Genomic DNA, 19619 nt, shown 5'->3' with positions numbered 1-19619 from the left:
ATAAAAAAAAAACCGGTAAAGTCGTTCTGCTGTATAGGTGGTAAATAGAATTCGAATCTACCTCTTCATTGAGTAATAGATTGCTACAATCATAGATGGCATGTTACAATTTGAATTCAATATGATAAATTGTAGAATATCAAAAACAATTCCGAATGAATCTTGATCTGTGTGACAACCTCTTTTCTAACGAAGTCTTATAAATTATTTATATTACTATTAGGATTTATAATACATACTCGTAGTATCGATGTTATTAGTAATGTCATTAATACGTGGTTTGTAATATGTTGAAATTATTAGACATTTATATCATACAGTTTTGTTATTATATTTTGTGTATTTATAAAAAATAACATTATATATATCTAGGTATTATATAAATATATTATAGGTACCTAGTACCTCCCAAGTTGCAAGTTTACAAGTTTACAACCATAGATTGGTATAATAATATGTTCATTGCTCACAGCATAATAACTTAAGTTATAAAGTAATTCTCAATCGGTCACATCAAATTAACACATGGACATGGACACTTCATGGAAAAGACATATCCGCCCTTATGCAACACAAAAACTCCATGAAGCACATCATCACCTATTGCCAGTTCAACGAAGCCAGAAATGAATTTAACATTCCGAACAATTTATATGAAGCAATTGATCCATTTTCAAACACCCTCATCATAATTTCTTATCTTAAAAAAAATAAAATGTATTATATAGTGCTATATAATGTTAACTTGTAAAATGTATGTAAACTAAATAAACTGATTACCATTGTGTTGATGCCAAAAATAAAATTGAAAATAAATAAATAGGTAACTAAAATCGCTATAGGAAAAACTGTTACAATAACGTTTTGTCAAAATTCAACCTTCAAATGTAGAAAAAAATTAGTGACTATGTATTTTCGATATTTTTTAATTGTTGTAAGGACACTTTATGAGGAACCTTGAACTACATTTTAATCTTTTGACTTGTGAAATAATTTAACCAACATAAATAAAAAAAAATCCTAAAAAAATACATAAATACGTTTAAACACCCATTTTTTGGACATCATTTAGGTTTTCATCCAATAATCTCCGTATAAAATTTATGTTTAATATGATGCCGTTTAGAGATACCTATACCTCTGTTAAAAGTGCTATATATGCAGAACAACCGAGAACAACATGGTGAAACTTTTTTTTCCTATTATTCTTTGATTTTACTGAGAATATCACTGTTTTTATTAAATTAATATAACTCAATAAATGATTAGATACTTTGAACTTGTAAATCTTGGTGACTTTATGTTAGGGGACTTTTAGGTTAGGCTATTTTGTCATTTGGATAAATATTTTTAAACAACAGTTATTATATATTAATTTAATTGAAATATATTGTTATTAGTATTTATTCATAACTCCGTAAGCACAAGAGAAATTAATGAATTCTATAATGCTATCTTCTACTTACAGTTTAAATTATTTTCAACCAAACTCGTGTATTAAATTGCATTTATTGTTTGCCGCCTGTAACTTTATGGAAAGCAACTGAACACACAATGTGTTTAACCACTTCTGATCTGAGAAAAATAAACTCTCTTCAGTTACTTATTAATCACATATTGATAAGCATTATACTTTGGTTGGTTTATGGTACAGACTTCTATATAATACATTCTATATTATAATTCTATATTATATAGAAGTCTGTGGCGACTGCACAATATTTATACAATAATATAGTTTAATAACACATTGATGCCGAGCCAAGAGAAAATTATGGGCACTATTAAAATTTCCATTTTTTTTTTACTTTTGTAATTTTCAAAGCCTAATTTTGAATTTATCTCAAGTCTTGACACTTATAGAGTTTTATATTTAGGTATAGTTTTTCCATTAAAATTAAAAACAATATTGTGCCTTTTCGAAAAAAGTAATGGACTGTATAATATATACGTAGAGTTCCGTGTTATGAATTTTATAGATTTAAATACTTCGAATAATATTCTGTTTCGGAATCTGAAATAAAAAATGTAACGTGTCATCCAAAGAAATAAAAAACTCGAAAACTGATGATGATATCATATTATATTATAGTATCTATAATCCATGGCAAAAATCGATCATCGTCACTCATCGCCAACCGGAGACGATTCACAATTCTAATAATTTCAATGAACAAAAGAGAAATGTGTACGGCAACAATAAGCCGACTACCGACGAGTCATCAAACATAAAATTTACTCACATTTTTAATTTTGCTCAAGTAATTTTTGTAAAATATTTCCATCCTTCCAGTTCGGAATGAGATGAAGATCAAGTCCCTTGATATGGTGTCTCCTCCGACTCTTGTATAACACAGCTTTATTTAACCCGAAGAGTCGGTGTACCTTTACGTAAGTTTGATTACCAACTCTTTCGTGACATACATATTTTACTTTTAAGTTTTAAAATTAAAATTTATTGCTAATTTACGACTCGGGTGACGTAGGCGAATGTTTTTTATTCTTGAGCGCGCAACCCCAGGTAACAGAATAATAACATATTTATACAATTAAATAGGTATAAATAGTGTTGTACATGCTAGAGGCTAGTCATACTACAGTAGTACAGTACACTGGAGTGCTTGTTTCCTGCAAAATCCAACAATTTTTGTTTTTAATATACATAAATGTTTAGTTACATTATACAATATTTAAACTCTACCCCTACACCATCAAAACCTAAAATTCCGTCGAAAAGTTCTAAGGCGTCACTTGGGCGAATTGAATAACGAATGAATACTAAAATACAGTGGACGCCGCTTATAATACTCACATTGGGACCAGCACAAAGTGAGTCTTATAACCGAATGAATCTTATAGGCGAAGTGGGAAAAAAAATTAATTACATATTTATGAATTTCATTTTACTACATATTTTTCTTTAATTTTAATACTCTAATACATATTACATAATATGACATACGTATTATTGAATAAATTAAAAAAAGTATAAAATATACCTATCCAATGCAATCACAATTAATACACAAAATATTAATTATTAATTTCGTGCTCGAAAGTATTCAGAGACAATTTTTGACTTGAAATTGTACAAACTAGTAGTTAAAGTCAGTAGGTACGGTAACTATTAACTGTGATTCATTATGATAATGTATACGTATTATAATGCACTATATGTCTGTATCTATACCTTTATGTTAAATCTAAATAGTAACAATTACATATTTTATTGATAATAAATTAATAACATTTTTATTTTAAAGTTCACGAAAAAATAGCTTGAACTCTTAATATTTAAACCTCATCTTAATCAATAAATAAATAAAACAATTATAATAATACTATAATAGGTACTTCATACATATTGTTGTTATTTAAATTTAAAATTATAAACTATTTTGGTTATTGTTATATACTTATATCACATTTCATTCACTCAATGAACAAATTGCAAACATGGACCTCTTTGTAATAAAAATGTGTATTATTTTTATATCTTTGGTTTCATCATATTCCATTTTCTTCAACAGCATCTTTGCTGATAGAAAATTAATCTTGTTGATTCTTTGAGGGGTCAAAAGTAAAAAATTTTAAAATGTTTTCAAAAGCGGTAGGAAGAACAAACAAAAAATTAAAGAAAAAAGAGAATTTTTATGCAGACCCGGTTTTCGACAAAATCGATTTTGGTATTGATGTAACACTAAAAAAAATATCGTATACATGACATTTATACTGAATATTTATATCCGCGTTTTCTATAAAAAATAAAATTCGTTTAGATGCAGTTGAATTTCGATTTTCGACAAAATTCGTAAAAATCACGAAAGGTATTATTATACTTGTACTTGTATACTTGTAATATTCTATATATCTGTGAAAATTGTTGTTATTTTATTCCTTATCAACTGTTCAACTTGGTTGTCTGATAATAAATTGATATCTGAAAATCAGAATTTTTAAATGTCTATTATTGAGGTTTAATTTAGAGTTCATACTTAATATTAGTTGATAATAATTACAATTTTACGGACGGCTATTGAAAATTGAATGTTTCTGGATAATAGTTTGATTTAAGAGTAATATTGATCATATGCCGTGTATGTTACAACTATGATTATGCGTAATCTCGGTGTTCTCAGTAGTTGGCTGACCAATCGTTCGTTTTCTACGAACAAATCAAATGTGTTGGTGTACAATTGTAGAACCAAAACCAAAGAACCATTGAAATGTAACAAGCTTCTGACATGGTATGTTTGTGGTCCCACGGTATATGACTCAATGCATATTGGACACGCAAGGTCAGTTTTTTATTTTGGTACATAAATATAATTTAAAAGATTTAAGAAACAGTTTTTATACCAATTTGTTCTAGCTGCTACGTTAAGTTTGACATCATCAGAAGAATTTTGGAGAATTATTTTCAGTTGTCTGTATTTCAAGTAATGAATATTACCAATGTGGACGATAAAATTATTTCAAAAGCACGTGCCCTAAAAATGGACCCACTTCAATTAGCAAGGTTTAGATGTTGGACCATTCAAACATATTATACTATGCTGATAATATTTAACTATTTTTATCTATAAAATAATTATTGCATACATTATTTAATATTTTTAGGAATTACGAAGTAGAATTTATTGAAGATATAAATTTGCTGAACATAAAACAACCAGATATTATAGCAAGAGTAACTGATTTTATTCCTCAAGTCTTAGATTTTATTCAAAACCTATTTGATAAAGATCTAGTCTATTCGGCAGATGATGGTAAGTTTTGAAAATAATTAGAAAATATTTTGGTCATAAATGTTGAAAAAGCCTTTTAGGTTTAATAGTTTCAATGTAAAAAGGTTCATTGTTTTTTGATACAACTAAGTATAAAAGATATGGAAAAATCTTTAAAGTGCCTGAAGTTGTACCCCATACGTTCAAAAGGAGTAGTTTAGATTTCGCGCTGTGGAAAGCATCAAAACCAGGTGAACCTTCATGGGATTCGTCATGGGGACCTGGACGACCAGCATGGCACATTGAATGTTCTGCTATTGCTAGGTATCTACTTAATTTATGTGTACTCAATATGTAAATTTGTTATGGAATTCTAAATTCATATTTTGTAAATACGTGCATCTGATTTTATTAAATGTTTGCAGTCATTATTTTGGATCTAGTATTGACATACATTCTGGAGGAATAGATTTGCTGTTCCCACATCATGAAAATGAAGAAGCTCAATGCTGTGCACATCATAGTGTCAATGATTGGGTCAAATATTGGATACACACGGGTTCTTTTTTAATTATGTGCTTTCCTTTATTGAACAATAATAAAATGTAATGTTTTTTCAGGACATTTACATGTTGGAGATAATATTAAAATGTCAAAATCGTTAATGAACACCATCAGCGTTAAAGAATTACTCAATTCATATACTGCTAATCAATTTCGAACATTATGTTTACTATCAAATTACAAAAATGGTAAATTACATTCTGAGAAATTAAGAAATTAATTAATCTAAAATAATTAATTAATCTGAGAAATTAATTTCTAAATAAATTTGAGCTAGCTTTTAAATTTTAATCTATAAAATACTTCTTGAAAGAGCATAAAAATTTGGTTTATATTATATTTTACTTGTGTAAAAATTTTAGATTTGGAATTCAATGATAGTTCAATGGACGTAGCCTGTGGAGTGTTAAAAAAATTTGATTCTTTTATTGCTAATTGTTATGCTCATTTAAATACTTATAACAATAACAGTGAGCATATTTCTGATACTACATTACTAAAAGTAAGAAAACTGTATAATTAAAATAAAACAAACCTTTACTTATTTAAATTTAACTCTTATTTTTAGAAAATTTGTGACATTGAAAATGATATATTAGTCAATTTAGCAGATAATTTTAATACATCAAAAGCTTTAAATTTACTTATTGAGCTTATCAACAACTTCAATAAATTACTTACGGTGGTAATGTTCAATTTTTTTTTATATTATTTAAATTTAATATTATTAGTAAAAAGAGTATGATTTAATTCAGGACTTTCATTTTAATTGTTCAAAATTGGAAGTGATTCAGGCATTAAATTTAGTAATAAAAACATTGGAGTCATTTGGAATCGATTTAGCTACATTAAAGGTAATGGTTATTAAAGAAAAAATGTAATAATCAATCAATTAAGAATGATTTATTTTTAGTTCAAGTCTGATGCTGAAAATAATTTAGTTATTGATATCACCGTAAATTTTAGAGCAAAACTTAGACAGTTAGCATTACAATCAAAGTCTGAGATTACCAAAAAAGATATATTTACACTTTGTGATACATTGAGAGATCAACTTTCTTTAGCCAACGTTATTGTACAAGTAAATAGATATAATAAAATATAAATAAGTTTAACTTAATTTATTTTAATTTAAATTACGATTATTTCAGGACTCTAAGACATCATCAATATGGAGACATGAAAAAGTAACAAAAATACAAGCCAAAGAAAATTAAATACAAGACTGATTAATTTTCTGTTAACTTAAAGCAATTATTAAATTGGTCTTATTTAGTCTACAGAGTGTTGTCTACTTTTATTTATAAAACTTATACATTTTCAATGAAATTTGGGTATTGTTAACAAAAAATATGATTTAAAAATAATTATTAGCAAAATATATCTAATATGTAAACATTTGTGTAATATAGAATTACCAAGAACTACTTTTTGAAAATTTTTATCTCGATTTTAATATACCTTTAATATTAGTTGTGATAATTGATACATCAATGTTAATTCATAATTGCTTATTTTCCATCAATACAATCCAGCATTCAGTGCCGCATTAAGGCTCAAACACCAGGCTAAATACATATTTTTTAGGTAGTTAAGTATTTGAAATTTGAATATATATTTTATTTCAAAAAAATTCAAACACTTGCAAAAAAACAGGTTTTTAAATTCATGGTCATTTAAATTTTCCTAACCTAAGGAAGGCTTTTTGTACAACAAAACATAACCACTTACATAGGTAATTCATAAATGAAAACAATATAGTGTGCTCATCAGTTTTTATTGTTTGAAATATATTTATTGAAACACTATATGTGTATCTTGTTCAGTATCTATTATCTAATACAAACACATACAATTTTAATCTTAATTTGATTTACTAATTAATTATTGAAGTTAACTTACACAAATTATAAACATCAAATTAAAACAAAATTTGAAATAAAAAATAGTCTAATGCACATAAATATTTAAAAAAAAGAGATGTACAATGATATCTCATTAACTTTATTTATATTGTTATTAAGTACTTATTAATTAATACAAACTTTTTGACTAGAATTGTGTACAACGAAAAAATAAAAAAAAGCAATACAAAAAAATTAAGGAACTTTCTATCATCACTATTAAATTAATCGTTGGGAAAAAATGTAGGAAAATTACAATTATTTTTGCTAAAAATAATCACAATTTGAGCAAAGCAAAGAAAATTGCTTTGAATGCTGTACATAATAGGATATTATTAATAAAGTGTAAATCTAGCATAAGTTAATAGTTTTTCATGACAGTCATCAAACACACCCACATTCACTCAATTGATAAAAAAAATAGGTAAAAGTCTGACATTAAGCTTTATTTCAATTCAGAAAGTTATCTATTGAGTTTTTTCCTTTAACAATTTGTATATCTTGGCAGTCATACGATAATTAAATAAAGTCTTACATAGTGTAACATAATTTAATAGCATTACAAATGAAAGGTAAAATATATGATGCCATTGAAAACTGATGACTAGTGCAATAATCAATACTACCATAAATGATACTTGCATCGAAGCCAATGTAAAAAATATTGTTTCTGAAGGATTACTGAAAATTCTCTAAAGGTGAAAAGAAAAATATATCGTTGAAAATGTATTACGGTCCAGGTTAGGTTAGGTGTACTTACATAAAAAACTTTATCAGCATTTTTTCCTGGTTCAGCTACATTCGATACTCCTTCAGCCTTATACAAACATTGATTATGTCGAACTAATGATCCTTGTTGCCATACCACTTCTTCTGACCATCTGCAATATTCTATTGGTTATAACAAACACTAGAAAAAATAATATTGATACATACAAATGTATGGGCAAGTGAGGGCGATCTAATTTTACTCTTTTCCAACGGCCCAAGTGCATAGCTGCTTTATGTAGGTGATCAAAATACCTATGTGAAAATTAAAATTAATAACCAAAACCATTTTTATATTTCATTTTTTAATCTCTACATTAAAAAAAAAAATATATTAAATATGGATTTGATTAGTATAGTATAGGTAATTCCTTACTTAACAGGATAATAATGAATACACAGCATCATGCCCATAGTCATCATTACAAAAGGAAAATGCATTAACACCCAATGTTCTTCATAAACCACATAAGTCTGGAATATATTTATACACATAGAATTAAATAAAAAAAAAAGGGAAATTTATATAAACAATGAACTAAATTCTAAAACTATGCGTAAATAGTATCAAAATTGTTTTTACAGAATGTTAACCACACAAAATTTAAAACTATGTATTGGGGACGAGGTGACCGAGTGGTCTGACTCTTCCGCTGCGACTCAGCCGGTCGCGGTTCGATCCTCGGCCACCGGGCGGCATTTTTCTCCGGACAAGTCGCGGTGACCGGAGAGCAAGTGCTGCCATCCCCCACCCCCGGGGCATGGCAGAAACCTACGGGTGCCCCATTCGAAATTCTGCCAAAACAAACACACACGTGTTCCCCCCTACCGTACCAAAAACATACAAACCATCAATACAAAAAAAACCTACAGTACCTACTAATAGCTAATGGCCACAGTTGCCGGGCTCAGGATCAATTAAAAAAAAAAAAAAAACTATGTATTTTACTCACATTTATATGAGACAACAAAATAAACAGTAAATATTTGATTAAAAATAAAAATTTTAATTGTAATTATTGGTGAAAATTAATGATTTTTTTTGTCAATTTTGGGTACATCAGACTTTTTCCGAGTTCTTTAGGGTCCAGTCTGATCAAATATTTTATCAGTGTGGTTAAATTTAAATCATAAATAATAAAGATTATGCTTGGATAACTTCCCTCTAAAATGATTATAATATATTGTATTATAAAACACAATATACTGATTTTTATAAGTAGTAGATTAGTGATGTTTTTAGAGTTGTTAATATAGTGAAATATTTATTTGAAAAATACAAACACCTCTTAACAGTGTATAATCTCTTTATAAAAGCCAAGGCAATTGTAAATACTCTTACACTCCAGTTAAGAGTTCCTTGTATAGTTAATTTTCCCAATAGTGAACACATATTTGAACAATATCCATTACATAGAGATTTACACTTGAAAAATCAGAAAATTATAATGTTTTAATGTCGGGTTGCATGAACAATCTATTAATTTAATAGTTCAATAAAATGTTATAGACTAATCATGGGTTACTAAATCATGTTAAAGGGATCATTGGCTCACTATTGATTCTTTAAAAGTTTAGTGATTGTTCATGCAACTTGACATGTGTTCAATTATAAACGATAAAATAACATACTTGTACAAATACTAGTGGTAAAAAGCATGCATAATATGCTGAGAAAAAAGAAGAAAACAATATTTGGGTTAGCCTATTATTAAAATCATCTCTCATATTTTCCACTTCTGATCGAATTATTTTTGGGTTTGATGTACATATGTGCATATTTGTGTATTGAACTGAAAATGTTAGAAGTTATGATAAATAAGTAGTAACAAATAATAGCAATGTTATATGATTATAAAACAGTTATTTTTAACAAAAGGGTTGCCATTTTTACTACAAAATCGAGCATTGATATCTAGGTTTCCCCAAAAATGTTTTGCTAATAAAATTACTAATACATGATAAATTATATTTAATTCCATTTATTATTTCCATATAGTTGTATAATTCTGTTTTAATTTTTTTTTATCACATTTTACTTAATGGCGACCCTTTAGTTAATAAATAAAAATATAAAGGTTTTATAAACTGTTAATTTAAAGCAAAAGAGTAAAAATGTTTATAATAATTTAAAAAACTTACTTAATGATTTTCCATTGATAATTATTTCTTTTTCGCTAATACACATCATATCAAAAAATGGACATGCTTTAAAACCATAATAGCATAAATAACCAATTATCCTAAAAAAAACCAATATTTAGTTTGGAATGAAAACACTAATTTACATACAAATGGATTATTGACTTACGGCATAAATAAGTAAACTATTATTAAATAATCATACTTTAAATAGAGATCAAATGCCAATAGGGCTAATAAAAGAAATAGTGTGACTGAAACAAATAATCTGAAAACATTTATGGTATAAAAGATTTGTTCAAATGTATGTAATAAAAAATTTATTGTATGAAATAAAGAAAAATCTTACCTAATGAATAGTCTAATAAATTTCCAATAATTTTGAGGACATAACATGTGGAAAACCCATGTTATTAAGCAATATATAAATCTTCGACAATGCATAGCTAGTATAAATATAACCACTTGATAATCAATTAAATGTATTTTCTGAAAACAAATAGGAAAAACAATGTTAATTATTATAAAATCCTTAGATCTAATAATGTGAAATTGAATTAATTTAAAAATTTTTATGCAAGTTACTAAATTTAAAATTCAGTAGTATTATTCTATAAATTCCATATTTTAGTTAATAATAATATAATGGATAAAGAAAAATACTAACAATACTAAACATACCTTTTAATTAGGGAATTATAATTTATAATTTATTAAAACTGATTAGAAATTTATAAGTGTAATACATAACTTTGATACTCATTATATTGCGTTCATACCAATCAGTCGTAAATTCCGTTTGTAGTACTTTACTATCTGAAATTATCATTTGATCATTTTTTTGTCATAAGCTTTTGTGAAAATAATTATTGTATGATTTTCATTATTGATTTGCATAAATAAAATTTACAATTTATTCAGAATAAAAAAAACAATTAACAGCAGTTAATTAATTGTTTAATTTCCATATTGGGTTTTATATAATTGTTATTTGTTGTATTAAAGACAGTTAAGTTTAGAATTCTATTAGTTTTTTTATTAAAATAAAAACTATAAATGTAAAATCAATGATATGCATTTACATTTTGTACATTTTTAACATACCTAACAATTAGTTAATATTTTATTAAGAAATTCTGCATAAAAATATTACGTAGAAAACTAATAGAATGAATTATTATACTAGTTTATCTTACCCATAAAGTATAATTTGAATTGGGTAACCACCACACTGATCTATAAATGTTTAAATATTGCAAATAAGTGGAAAATGAAGCAAAAACTACCATTAATCCTTCAAATGTTATATTGCCATCATTATACATGCGTGGAGATGTGACTCGTGGTAATGTGTCATCAGATTTCATCTAGTACAATAAAACATTAATTATAATATACAAAATATGGAACTATCTTGAAAATGAATCTACTGGTCAGATCTCTGATGCAATAGTGGTTCAAAATATTGGCAAGTATAATCAATCACTAAACATTTTAATAAACCATTTTATTAATCATCTTTTTATGTGATCTGGCATTAGATTAGTCAATCATGGTCAATGGCACAGATGATTAATCTACCTGCACAAATTGGGAATTATGAAAATAATTTATAATTATTTTCAAAAATGCAAGTATCTGGGTATTAACACTTAATTTTGATAAATGTACATAGGGATTTGGGTCAACAGTTGAGATCCATTTGAAAAATAATTATGCACCATCAAAATATTTCATTTTGATTTTATTCAGAAGAATACCAAAATTACAGGTATTTATACTCATTTGTTAAATTCAACAGACTTACTTTTTTTAAACAGTCTGCCAAAAAATTAAAAAACTCCATTGTTTCACTTTTGTAAGCAAAACAAATTTCGTTTCTTTATTTAAAAATGTTAGAAGAACATAAGTCAATAACCCATTTATTGATTTTTTTGAGTTCCATTGGACGCTGTTGTACATAGAGTTTCGATTATTATATAGATTCGAGTGGTTTTAATGTGGTATATTGTATTGTAAGACATGGTGCCTTTTTGTAACGGTTTAAATTTAGAACAATTTCTAAGTCTTTATTAAATATCTTTAATATTTAAAAGCGATGGCACAGAAATAGTGAAGTTTTCAGCGTTCACGCCGAAATGTATAAATTAATATTACTAAAACTGAAGTATGGTAGTGTCGAAGTGTCGTTGTGAGGAACTACAAGTCTACAACTACGGTATAAATGTTTATAGTTGACACTACCATACCACCACAGAATAATATTGTGATACTACAGTGAATTTGATAATAAAAAATAATACTGATAAAACTAAAATAATGGTCGTGGTATAGACACAGAATAGATGAAACTATTTACAGTTATGTTCCTATTGGTTTGTTGACAGAAAAGAAAATTTTAATAAATTTAAATGAAGTTATTATTTTGTTTGTTTTTATAAAAGGTACAGGTAGTCTATTTTAAGATACCGGTTGCCTGTATTGGACCACTTAAAACATTTTACATAAGTTAAAATATTTCAGAGTAAACATTATAAATTAAAAAAAAATGATCTGTGAAATTGTAGCTTAGAAGTCTTGGTATCTTTGTAAATTGAAATACAGTTTCATGAAAATCTAACAAAAAATTAGCAGAAAAACTACAAAATGTCATAAATGGTTCAAATTAGGCGGCTCTCCTCTATATATATACACGCTATAGAGTATTATTTGTTGTAGTTAATGGTTTATTTAAATGTTTTATTGTATAACTAAATCTATATATATAAATGAATTTTTGGCTGTTTGTTGTGTATGCTTTGATCTTTACTACACCATTAATTCGGGGTTGGCCACATAGACCACGCTGTGTGGGCATTGCTATTAGTACATATATATAATAAATAAATAAAATCTATAACAGATTATAATTTTTACTATGCGTATATCGTACAATAATTATTCTGTAAATATACATTACATTTAGAGTTCAAATCAACCGTCGAGATAAAATTTTTGTACGGTACAATGGATTATGTACAATTTTTGTTTTTCTTTGTACTGGTGGTAACACTGAGGGGCATTTAGCTCAAAACTATCGTACTCCCATAAGACTCCATGTAAATTTTAAAAGAGTGTCCATTCTGCTTTCATCTATTCTGTGGTATAGAGCACGGACTATATATATATACATACATTTGATATGTTGGTCTATGGTATAGTCTGGTATAGACCAAGAAAGTTGTGGACGGGGTATAAAAAAAAAAATTTTCCGGTGATTAGAACTGAGAATTGAGAAGGCAGTAACTATTACTAGTAAGGCACATTTCAAATATCTGTGGCCTGTGCACGACGACGACGACGACGAATACTATTGACTATTAGGTCCTAACTATGCGGGATATGTATCCGATCGACTTGACTATTGAAATTGGCGTCAATTAAAAGAACTTGATAATTATTTATAATATTATAATAATACTGACTTATTTTGTTGTAAGATTAACGACTGACTAGCCGACAGTCACAAGTCGTTCTATAGGTATAATAATAGTGCGATTTCAAAGAATGAATATTTTTACTACCTTATGTGCCAATAAGTACCGACATTATAGTACACTTATAAAATATCACAGGTATTTCGCATTTTATTGTTGATTTTTGTTTTAAAGTCTTGTTTAATCTATTTTGTTGTTTAGTGTTCATACTATGTAATTTAATAATAATATATTATCTATAGACTATTTGTGTTGCCATGTTATTTTTAATTTTTAGTTTTACATCGATTTCGAATTTATAGATATGGCAGACCAAAATTTACTTCCGTAGTCATGCAAAAGAGATTTAAAAAAGATGATAATTTATCTACTCTATTCGTCCCAGTACCTGTAAAACCAAATCCAGATGATATAAATGTTGGTGTTGAACTCACTGGTAGACTGAATAAAGGCGATCTTTTAAAAGTACTAAATCGATTTTATCAGAAGCCTGAAATCAAGCAGTTAGCTTTAGAAAACGGATTAGATAGTAAGATATTTTTTGAAAATATTACCAAATCATAGACATTAAAAGATTTTTATGTTTCTATGTATCAAACTCAATTCACATTATAGTTGTTTTGTTTTAGATTATTTGCAGCACCAAGCATACATAAGTTTTAGAAGATATTGTCTTGAAGCCAATACATTGCCTGTTGATCTCCATGTAGTTATTAGTGATATTTTACAAGGAGCTGGACACGTAGATGATATACTTCCATATTTCTTGAGACATGCAAAACAAATGTTTCCACATCTTGAGTGTATGGATGATTTAAAGAAAATAAGCGATCTTAGATCACCTGCCAATTGGTTAGTTTATTTTATTTTATTTTGTTTTAATAATTTATTCTTTCAATACAGTTTTTTAAAGGATGATTTTCTTAAACTTAATTTGCTTCTATAGAAAATACTTTAATTCATATTTAATTATGTTTTTAAATACTCTCTTAAAATATATTGTTGTTATAATTCTAATTAAAATTATTTCAAGTTTTCAAATAATTTCTTCAATGTTAAACCATTTTATATGGAAAACTATGTTTTAAATATTGAATTACACATGCCAAATAACTCTTAAATTATATTTAGATTACTTAATATATTGGAACATTAAACAAAAGTGTTGGCTCTGTTTCACATTTCAGTTTTTACCGATTTTGAATTTATACAAGTGTAATAATATTTATTAAATTGTTGGTACTGATCATCATAAGTCCTCTAAATCTTTTTACACACTCATTAAAGAATGGATATTCAGTTTTTTCAAGTATCAAATTTATCAAATCCAATAAAATTTTATCACGCAAATAAATAAATCGGAAAATTACTACCTGCTTTACATAAAGTAATTGCTTTAAATTATTTATTATATAAACATGAATACTTTAACACAATAATTGAATAATTACTTTTTTATGCAATACTTTTTTTTTCCAACTATGCCTTGGTCTAAAGTATATTATACAGTGTTTAAAATGTTATATTCTGATAATTTTGTGTAGGTATCCAGAAGCAAGAGCTATTAATCGAAAAATTATATTTCATGCCGGTCCAACAAATAGTGGAAAAACATATCATGCTTTAGAAAAATACCTGTCATCGAATTCTGGAGTGTACTGTGGTCCTTTAAAACTTTTAGCTACTGAAGTGTATCGCAAAGCAAATGAAAGAGTAAGATAACATTAAGATATAATATGTTGATTTCATTTGACTGTTAAACTTTTCATAATTTTCACTTTTAGTCTAGAATATATAATTTTTTGTAATAATTGATTAATTTATAAAATAATACGACTTATTATATACAGCTCACTATTATTTCATAACATTTTAGGGCACACCTTGTGATTTGGTTACTGGAGAAGAAAGAAAATTTGCTGATGAAAAAAATGAAGCTTCTAAACATGTGTCTTGCACTGTTGAAATGGCAAATGTAAACACACCATGTATGTTAACTATTTATTCTTTTTGTATTATTTTTATTGATGTTTTTTTTCTTTATTTCAGATGATATAGCAGTAATTGATGAAATTCAAATGATGAAGGATCCTAGCCGTGGTTGGGCTTGGACAAGAGCTTTGCTTGGTTTAGTGGCCAATGAAATTCATATCTGTGGCGAAGAAGGTGCAGTTGATTTAGTTAAAGGTCTAATGATAACCACCGGTGAAGATGTTCAGGTATTGTATTAAAAACAATTTTTTTGTTTTATTTGTGTTACCTTTGATTTTTATTAGGTTTGTAGGTATAAACGCCTTACTGAATTAACTGTTGAAAATACAGCAGTTTGTACTCTAGACAATATTATGCCAGGTGATTGTATTGTTTGCTTCAGTAAAAATGATGTGTACACGGTAATTAAATATCTTTGAGTATGACGTTTAGAGATTTACCATTAATAGTATACATTAATTTAGGTAAGTCGAGGGATAGAATCCAGAGGTATTGAAGTAGCAGTTATATATGGTGGTTTGCCGCCTAATACAAAATTGGCTCAAGCACAAAAATTTAATGACCCTAAAAATTCTTGTAGTGTTCTAGTTGCTACTGATGCTATTGGAATGGGATTAAATTTGTAAGTTGTTAAATTCTTTTTTGTACAATTATCAGTTGCTGAAACAAAAGTTTTATACTTTTAGGAGTATTAGAAGAGTTATATTTTATTCATTAATAAAACCAACTTTAAATGAAAAGGGAGAAAAGGAAATGGATACTATTTCAGTGTCACAGGCACTTCAAATAGCCGGACGAGCTGGGCGTTATGGAACACAATATGAAAAAGTGAGTAAAAGATTTTATAATTATTATTCAATATTTATTTTTTTTTTTTAAATTAAAAACATTTTGTATTATTTAAGGGTTGTGTAACAACATTTAAGCCTCAAGACTTACCTACCTTAAGAAATATACTATCAGAAAAACCAGAACCTATACTTAAAGCAGGACTTCATCCAACTGCTGATCAGATAGAATTATATGCATACCATTTGCCAAATTCTACACTATCTAATCTTGTGGTTAGTGAAATAAAATTATAATTTCAATATATTTATGTAATTTATTTTATAATTTATTTTTTGTTATTAGGATATATTTATTTCATTATCAACAGTAGACGACTCATTATATTTCATGTGCAATATAGAAGATTTTAAATTTCTTGCTGATATGATACAGCATGTACCATTACCATTAAGAGCAAGGTACGTTTTCTGTTGTGCCCCCATTAACAGAAAAATGCCATTTGTATGCACCATGTTTCTTAAGGTAAATATTAAGATTGAAATAAGCAATTGTTAGGTATTAATGTATATTGTATGATGAATGATAACTTATTTTAATATGAGTTAAAACTTGCTTTTAACAGTATGCAAGGCAATATAGTAAAAATGAATCTATTACATTTGATTGGTTATGCAAACATATTGGATGGCCTTTCACTATTCCAAAAACGATTATTGACTTGGTACATTTAGAAGCAGTTTTTGATGTTCTTGACTTATATTTATGGTTTAGGTTTGTATAGTTTTTTAATATAACTATCTGAAAAAAATTATTTTATTGTAGTAATTACAGCAAACGCATTTTATATTATAGTTATAGGTTTTCTGATCTATTTCTTGAAGCAAATTTAGTGAGAGATATGCAATCAGAATTAGATGATATTATTGAACAAGGCGTGGTCCAAATTACTAGATTGTTAAAGAATTCTGAATCATCTAGTCCAAGTAGTGATTCAATTGAAGAAGATTTCAACGTTGCAAGACATAAACATAACTATTTAAGAGGTATATTTTAATACCATTGCATATAATGTATTAGTAATTGTTTGATTAAATGTCTAGGATCAGACCAAAGAAATTTCAATAAAAATCATATAGGAAAGGGAAGGCTAACAGAACGACTTTTAGCTCAAGGATTATTGACACCCAATATGCTAGATGAGTTACAAAAAGAATGGGATAAAGTAAGTTAAAAATATTTTAGTATTTGTTTAGTATGACCATAATTTTTCCTATTCAAAAAGGGTTCTCTTTCTAAAAAGGTATTAAAATCATTAATGCCTATCGAATAAAATTATAAAAAACCTTACTACACAAAATAATTTTACTAATTAATTATTTTATAAAATATGAATATCTTATACTATATTAATATGTAAATAAAACTTTTTAAAATGTTATATATTTATGATAGTATAATTTATGAAAGAATAATGATGTTAATGCGATGTTCATAAATGTGGGACAAAAGCAGTTCAATCCCACTTATTTTGGATTATTTTTGGTCACTTTATAATTTTATTTGATGTGGTAGAATTTAAAAAGTAATACTATTTTGAGTGTTGTTTTTGTACTTATAGTTAATAATATAATAATAATAATAAATATATTTTAGAGTAAAAATAAACATGAAGATCATATTGAAAGTGATGGTGATAATGATGATGACCCACCCCCTCAACCTAATCACCCAAATAATAAAAAATCCAGGAGAAGGAGAAGAAAATACTAGATAATATGTAGTATTATATTGTTTTTATTTTGTTATAAATATTATAACAGTTATATTATGTGATAGTAATTTATATTTTGTATTTTTTTAAAGTTCATAAAAATATAAAATCATAATGAAGTGTTCAAATTATAAATTATCCATGATTTGCAGAAATAAAAAAAATTGAATTATTGTAATATAAATAAATATATTTAAATGCAATACTTAAATGCTGCTCAAATTGTAGTTTGTTGGCTGATACTGATACTGTAAATTCTTTCTGAGATTCTAAGAAGGATTCTTATGGCTTACCAATTTAAAGAATGTATTATTAAACCCTCAGTTTGATTGAATATTCGACACTTCACTAAAGTGTGTTCCAAATAGAGGTCGTTGTTTTCAAACAAAAATGATTTGGTCGGGGGCCCAATGGATTGTAATCCACAAAATAACCATATATAGAAACATTTTTGCATCTAAGGCGAACCGAGCACTAGTACCAAGATGGGAATGTGAAATCTACTCAAAGATGATTAAGTAAATGCGAGTATATAGTTATATTTTTTAATTATATTGTACTAGCTGATCCTGCAAACACAATATGTTGCCTGTGGCAAACAAAATAATGAAGTTAGATTTACTCTGTACTAAACTCTGTTGAATGTAAATATCATATATTTTTAACTGTTATGAAGGTGAATTTTGGCAAAATATAAAATACTTATAAATTTATTACTTAAATAACTTATACAGTTATGAAAACTATTTTATTTCCTGTAACCAATGGCAAGGGCGACTCCATGCAATCGAGGTATATAAACTATACGAATAGTCTCAATGCCCTATAAAAACGAAAAAATATTGGTTTCTCCAAACAAGCCGACAAATCCCTGAGTAACTACTAACTTATAAAGTTACAACTACAACTTACTGTGTGAGTGTGTGACGTGTAAGACTTTTTAAAACTTAACTACTGTTGATATGATAATATTATCACAGAATAAATTTTATTAAATGTAGGCTGTGATAGTATGGCGGCACCAACATCATGTTGGTAATGTCCACACATTAACCGTTATTATCATTAAAAGAGATAACTGTACTTGCCAGTTGCCCGTTGCCTTAAATTAATTAATTTATTATTTCTACTTTTAATCTGTATTTTTCATTTGAATTTCATTTTTATCCTAATTTGTTGAGTGTTTTTCGTTATACATTTTTAATCAATTGCCAGGAAATCACAGATCGATGTTATAATTATTGCAATTTGCAGGTAAGGGAAACCGTACGTTATATATTAATCATTAGTAACAAATTAATGTACCAATTAGTCTTTGATAACGTCCATTGTACGTCGTACGTAAACGTAGTCATATTAAATTTCATACCATTTACCAATAAACATATTTAAAATGTCCGCTTTTTAGTGATTTTGTGATTTTTAAATTTAGTTGTTATTTATTGAGGTTCAACAATTTTTTTTAGATATTTGTATGTACCAT

At 27.0% G+C, this 19619-nt stretch overlaps 3 protein-coding genes and 1 long non-coding RNA gene across 7 annotated transcripts; 2 read left to right on the top strand and 2 right to left on the bottom strand.

Annotated features, from left to right (window-relative positions):
- Positions 1-374: 374 nt before the first annotated feature.
- Positions 375-2846, bottom strand: LOC111041711. Of its 2 annotated transcripts, none has more exons than XR_002605354.1 (3): positions 2244-2846; positions 1467-1575; positions 375-700 (listed from the first exon to the last, which is right to left on the bottom strand). It is a non-coding gene; the product is annotated as an uncharacterized LOC111041711 (long non-coding RNA). The 2 variants fall into 2 exon arrangements; XR_002605355.1 differs by lacking the exon at positions 375-700 and adding an exon at positions 722-879.
- Positions 2847-3929: 1083 nt separating this feature from the next.
- LOC111041685 (probable cysteine--tRNA ligase, mitochondrial) lies at positions 3930-6718 on the top strand. Its single transcript, XM_022326048.1, has 11 exons — positions 3930-4298; positions 4373-4519; positions 4621-4769; positions 4853-5051; positions 5153-5286; positions 5348-5479; positions 5654-5793; positions 5860-5976; positions 6047-6145; positions 6205-6372; positions 6443-6718. Exons 1-11 carry the CDS (start codon positions 4111-4113, stop codon positions 6506-6508), a joined length of 1539 nt encoding a protein of 512 aa, XP_022181740.1. The 5' UTR covers positions 3930-4110; the 3' UTR covers positions 6509-6718.
- A 902-nt stretch (positions 6719-7620) lies between these two features.
- LOC111041686 (transmembrane protein 39A) lies at positions 7621-12337 on the bottom strand. 2 transcript variants are annotated; one of them, XM_022326050.1, is made up of 10 exons: positions 11913-12337; positions 11302-11472; positions 10455-10594; positions 10275-10373; positions 10106-10206; positions 9596-9756; positions 8340-8437; positions 8132-8218; positions 7956-8076; positions 7621-7887 (listed from the first exon to the last, which is right to left on the bottom strand). In XM_022326050.1, exons 1-10 carry the CDS (start codon positions 11949-11951, stop codon positions 7663-7665), a joined length of 1242 nt encoding a protein of 413 aa, XP_022181742.1. In that variant the 5' UTR covers positions 11952-12337; the 3' UTR covers positions 7621-7662. The 2 variants fall into 2 exon arrangements, with proteins under 2 accessions (XP_022181742.1, XP_022181743.1); XM_022326051.1 differs by lacking the exon at positions 11302-11472.
- Positions 12338-13387: 1050 nt separating this feature from the next.
- On the top strand, positions 13388-18200 carry LOC111041715 (ATP-dependent RNA helicase SUV3 homolog, mitochondrial). 2 transcript variants are annotated; one of them, XM_022326089.1, is made up of 15 exons: positions 13388-13719; positions 13884-14110; positions 14211-14433; positions 15126-15294; positions 15458-15569; positions 15631-15800; positions 15858-15974; positions 16038-16195; positions 16260-16401; positions 16479-16637; positions 16708-16887; positions 16988-17136; positions 17218-17408; positions 17466-17587; positions 18019-18200. In XM_022326089.1, exons 1-15 carry the CDS (start codon positions 13652-13654, stop codon positions 18133-18135), a joined length of 2304 nt encoding a protein of 767 aa, XP_022181781.1. In that variant the 5' UTR covers positions 13388-13651; the 3' UTR covers positions 18136-18200. The 2 variants fall into 2 exon arrangements, with proteins under 2 accessions (XP_022181781.1, XP_022181782.1); XM_022326090.1 differs by lacking the exon at positions 13388-13719 and having other exon boundaries at positions 14005-14110; positions 14197-14433.
- Positions 18201-19619: the final 1419 nt, after the last annotated feature.

The sequence above is a fragment of the Myzus persicae genome, unplaced genomic scaffold (assembly GCF_001856785.1).
Source record: "Myzus persicae strain clone G006 unplaced genomic scaffold, MPER_G0061.0, whole genome shotgun sequence".
Taxonomy (NCBI): domain Eukaryota; kingdom Metazoa; phylum Arthropoda; class Insecta; order Hemiptera; family Aphididae; genus Myzus; species Myzus persicae.
Note: the sequence above shows the minus strand (reverse complement) of the source record. Positions and strands in the feature narration are given on the sequence as shown.

Bases quoted from the DNA above. Each gene is read 5' to 3' on its own strand.
- LOC111041685 (XM_022326048.1), top strand. From the start codon at position 4,111: ATGATTATGCGTAATCTCGGTGTTCTCAGTAGTTGGCTGACCAATCGT. The intron at 4,770-4,852 runs GTAAGTTTTGAA...CAATGTAAAAAG, and splicing joins AGTCTATTCGGCAGATGATG to GTTCATTGTTTTTTGATACA. The intron at 5,052-5,152 runs GTATCTACTTAA...AAATGTTTGCAG, and splicing joins GAATGTTCTGCTATTGCTAG to TCATTATTTTGGATCTAGTA.
- LOC111041686 (XM_022326050.1), bottom strand. From the start codon at position 11,951: ATGGAGTTTTTTAATTTTTTGGCAGACTGTTTAAAAAAA. The intron at 11,473-11,912 runs GTAAGTCTGTTG...TTATTGTACTAG, and splicing joins TGGCAGACTGTTTAAAAAAA to ATGAAATCTGATGACACATT. The intron at 10,595-11,301 runs GTAAGATAAACT...ATTTGTTTTCAG, and splicing joins ATTCAAATTATACTTTATGG to AAAATACATTTAATTGATTA.
- LOC111041715 (XM_022326089.1), top strand. From the start codon at position 13,652: ATGAATATTTTTACTACCTTATGTGCCAATAAGTACCGACATTATAGT. The intron at 13,720-13,883 runs GTATTTCGCATT...TCGAATTTATAG, and splicing joins ACACTTATAAAATATCACAG to ATATGGCAGACCAAAATTTA. The intron at 14,111-14,210 runs GTAAGATATTTT...GTTTTGTTTTAG, and splicing joins TTTAGAAAACGGATTAGATA to ATTATTTGCAGCACCAAGCA.